The sequence below is a fragment of the Austrofundulus limnaeus genome, unplaced genomic scaffold (assembly GCF_001266775.1).
Source record: "Austrofundulus limnaeus strain Quisiro unplaced genomic scaffold, Austrofundulus_limnaeus-1.0 Scaffold4, whole genome shotgun sequence".
NCBI classification, from domain to species: Eukaryota; Metazoa; Chordata; class Actinopteri; order Cyprinodontiformes; family Rivulidae; genus Austrofundulus; species Austrofundulus limnaeus.
The window spans coordinates 4,262,239-4,265,435 of record NW_013952406.1 but is presented as its reverse complement, the minus strand read 5'-3'; the positions used below and the strand labels follow the sequence as shown (position 1 = coordinate 4,265,435).

The following is a 3,197-nucleotide window of genomic DNA, read 5'->3' as shown; positions in this document are numbered from 1 at the left end:
ATCTATCTATCTATCTATCTATCTATCTATCTATCTATCTATCTATCTATCTATCTATCTATCTATCTATCTATCTATCTATCTATCTATTCATTCGATTTGTGGGATTTGGACTGAATTATTGAGCATCTTGGTATTTGGAATAATAAGCACTACATTTTCACCAGATGCCATTTTTGTGTTTCTCCAGTCCCTTTTTTTTTATTGCTTCATAAAACCACAACTTTTATTGCACATTAACACACACTGGAGGGTATTTTTCCAAAGCTCTGATGTTAGAAGAAGAAAAATGATTTTAGCTTAGTCAATCTAACTTGGTTTGTACTCCAGGAGGGCGACCGGAGGGTGAAGATGCAGAACATGGTGAAGTTCCCGCTGATGGGGATGGACATGGCTCCACATGTAGTCAAACGAAGCCAGAGCAGCTGGAGTTTACCCTCCCATTGGTCGCCATGGAGACGGTCCTACGGCCTTGGAAGGAACCCCGATGACTTCCTTTACGACCTGTACGCTGTGTGCAACCATCATGGCAATATGCACGGAGGCCACTACACTGGTAGGTCCAACTATAATTTGCAGCAATTACTTGTATGTGGAGATTAGGATTCTAATGAATGGCCTTTGTTAATCTCACTTTGTGTTCACAGCTTACTGCAAAAACTCTATTGATGGTCARTGGTACTGCTTTGATGACAGTGAGGTTTCACCAGTAGCTGATGATAATGTTTGTCAGCAGACAGCCTATATACTGTTCTATCAAAGGAGAACTGCTATTCCCTCCTGGTCGGCCAACAGCTCTGTTGCTGGTAAGTATCTTTKTCTAAATTAAATTGTTCAAATGTTAGATTTATTAAATTATTTTGAATTTATCTTTTGTGTGCGCATGCATATTTTGTTACTTTTCTTACTTTTGTCATATGTGTGTTATGGCTATAAACAAACCACTCTCTACATCAGAGGTGTCTAATCCTATCCTGCATGCTTTACATGTTTTGTCTGCTCTAGCACACAGGTTTAAATGAATGGGGGATTAATCGTATTGCTGCATGATATGTAAATAGTCTATGTATATTTTGAAGAGGTTTATGTTCAACATTTTTTGTTAATACATTACATATTTTACTTATGGAATAGAATCCTTGTGTTAAAAATACTCTATTCTATTCTACTCCATGCTTTGTGTGAATAGTTTTTATTATGCATGAATTGTTTCTACTGTCTGGGAACTGTTTTTATTCTTTACACTGCGTCTTTTTGTATCCAAACATCCAGTGGGGACGGCAAAGTAAGAATTTCATTGTACAGGGAAACACGTTTCCTTACTTTGCATATGACAAAGTTGAATTGAATTGAATGATATTGGGGGGGACAGACATTACAATTTTTCTAACCAATCAAATTAATGTTCAAATTTTCAATAATTCAGTTGAATAACTAGAAGTTATGCTGCCATCTTGTTAAAGATGAACCTGCACTGGTCTTACCTCTTTATGTGCATGTTATAAACATGTTTTTTGTCTGTATTTCAGTTTTTCTGGTTATTTTTTATTGCTTGATTTTATTGTGTTGGGACCTGGGTACATGTTTCCGTCTATCATGTGCAAACGTGAATTACGTTTTAATAAACAAACCCAACATGTTGCCTCCGGATCAAGCTTAGTTTCTGTTTTCGTCAAGCTTTAATATTAGCATTCATGCTAAATTGTATTTTACCTCTTTTCCTCGTCGCTTTCATCATGATCCTCGTCTCCCTCCACAGCACGAGATTTCATCGCCAACAGTTCCCCAAAAAGTGCTACCATTATTGTCCCAGAAGTTTTACAACAAAATTAATTTTTTCTTTTTCTTTTTCTTTTTCTTTTTACACAAAGCGCAGGCAGTCAGTTTCCTCCGGCAGAAACAACCTGTCAAAATAAAAGCCATAACACACAACCGTTTAGTGCAGCGACATATGGTTTACACATTGATTTAGTTGGTCTCCTAAAACACAGGACCTGCAWTGTGACTTTGTGATGACGATACTCAAACAATATATTTATTTAATTAATTAATTTGTTCATTTCATTCATAAAACGTAAGTATAAATCATGCTGCTCTAATTAATACACCTTACAGAATTAACTATATCTCTGAGTCAGGTGTGTCGGAGCAGAAAAACAAGTAAAACACGTTGGATAGCGGCCGGCGGGTACCAGGATTGGACACTCTTGTTCTACACGAATCATAGTTTTACATTTTTTTTAAATAGCTTTTAATGTTCAACAAATCAAAATTTCCAACGGAATGTTGAAGCATTTTCAGCTAATAGATTGATTTAATTAATAATAAACCATAATAATAAACAACTCCAACTTATTTCTGGCCACAGTAATGTTTATAGGAAAGATTTTATAATAACTGTCACACAATAAACTTCAAATTATTTAAAAATGATTTTAAGAGTAGTTTTCTTGATAGTAGTTTTAAAACAGTGGTTGATCTGGTCTTTTTCACAGGTTCCACCAGTTCCTCCCTGTGTGATCACTGGATCAACAGGTTGCCCGGCAGCAGACCTGCGAGCCTGGCCTCAGGAGCCTCTTCCAGACGCACCTCTCTGGCTTCACTGGCTGAGTCAGTAGAGTTTCCTGCAGARCGTAATGAGGATGATGGTGAGGACAGAAGACGTTCAGTTATTTACAGCTGCTGATATATTGCTGTTTGTTATTGTTACTGATGGGTTTGACAAAAGCTGGGAATCAATACAGCAATTATTTGGAAATGCTGTTACACAAATGTAAAACAGCTTGCAGCTTTATGCATTGTTTTAAAATCTAGTTGCATAAAATACCCATGCCCATCACATCGAAAAGAGGATTAAGTCTATAATGTTTGTGGAGAAATAGGCAGATATAGTGTTTTGAATAAAAAGCTTGCAAAAATTACATTTTCTCAAAATTTAACAAATAAATGTGTTATCAATGTATCATTTGAATGAACTGTCTGAAATATTATCCTATATAAATTTTTTTAAGCACTTTTTTGAACAGTAGCAACCAAAAACCCGATTTTGAGGAAAAACGCCTTAAAATGTTATTTTCCCTGTAAGCTAGCAAAGCTTTTGTTTCTTTTCAGCTGGGAAATCTCAGTATTCAAATACTATTTTGAGGTTTCTTTTTTTAAAATTGCATAAAAAAATCCTCATTAAAATTGCATAAAAA

The 3,197-nt window shown here is 35.5% G+C and overlaps 1 protein-coding gene across 1 annotated transcript in view; it reads left to right on the top strand.

Moving 5' to 3' along the window:
• Positions 1–3,197, top strand: part of usp31 (ubiquitin specific peptidase 31) — a 17,019-nt gene that overhangs the window by 9,370 nt on the left and 4,452 nt on the right. Inside the window, exons 13-15 of the mRNA XM_014023872.1 lie at positions 331–556; positions 648–806; positions 2,496–2,648. Coding sequence (XP_013879326.1) covers positions 331–556; positions 648–806; positions 2,496–2,648 — 538 coding nt within the window. The remainder of the gene's footprint in view (positions 1–330; positions 557–647; positions 807–2,495; positions 2,649–3,197) is intronic.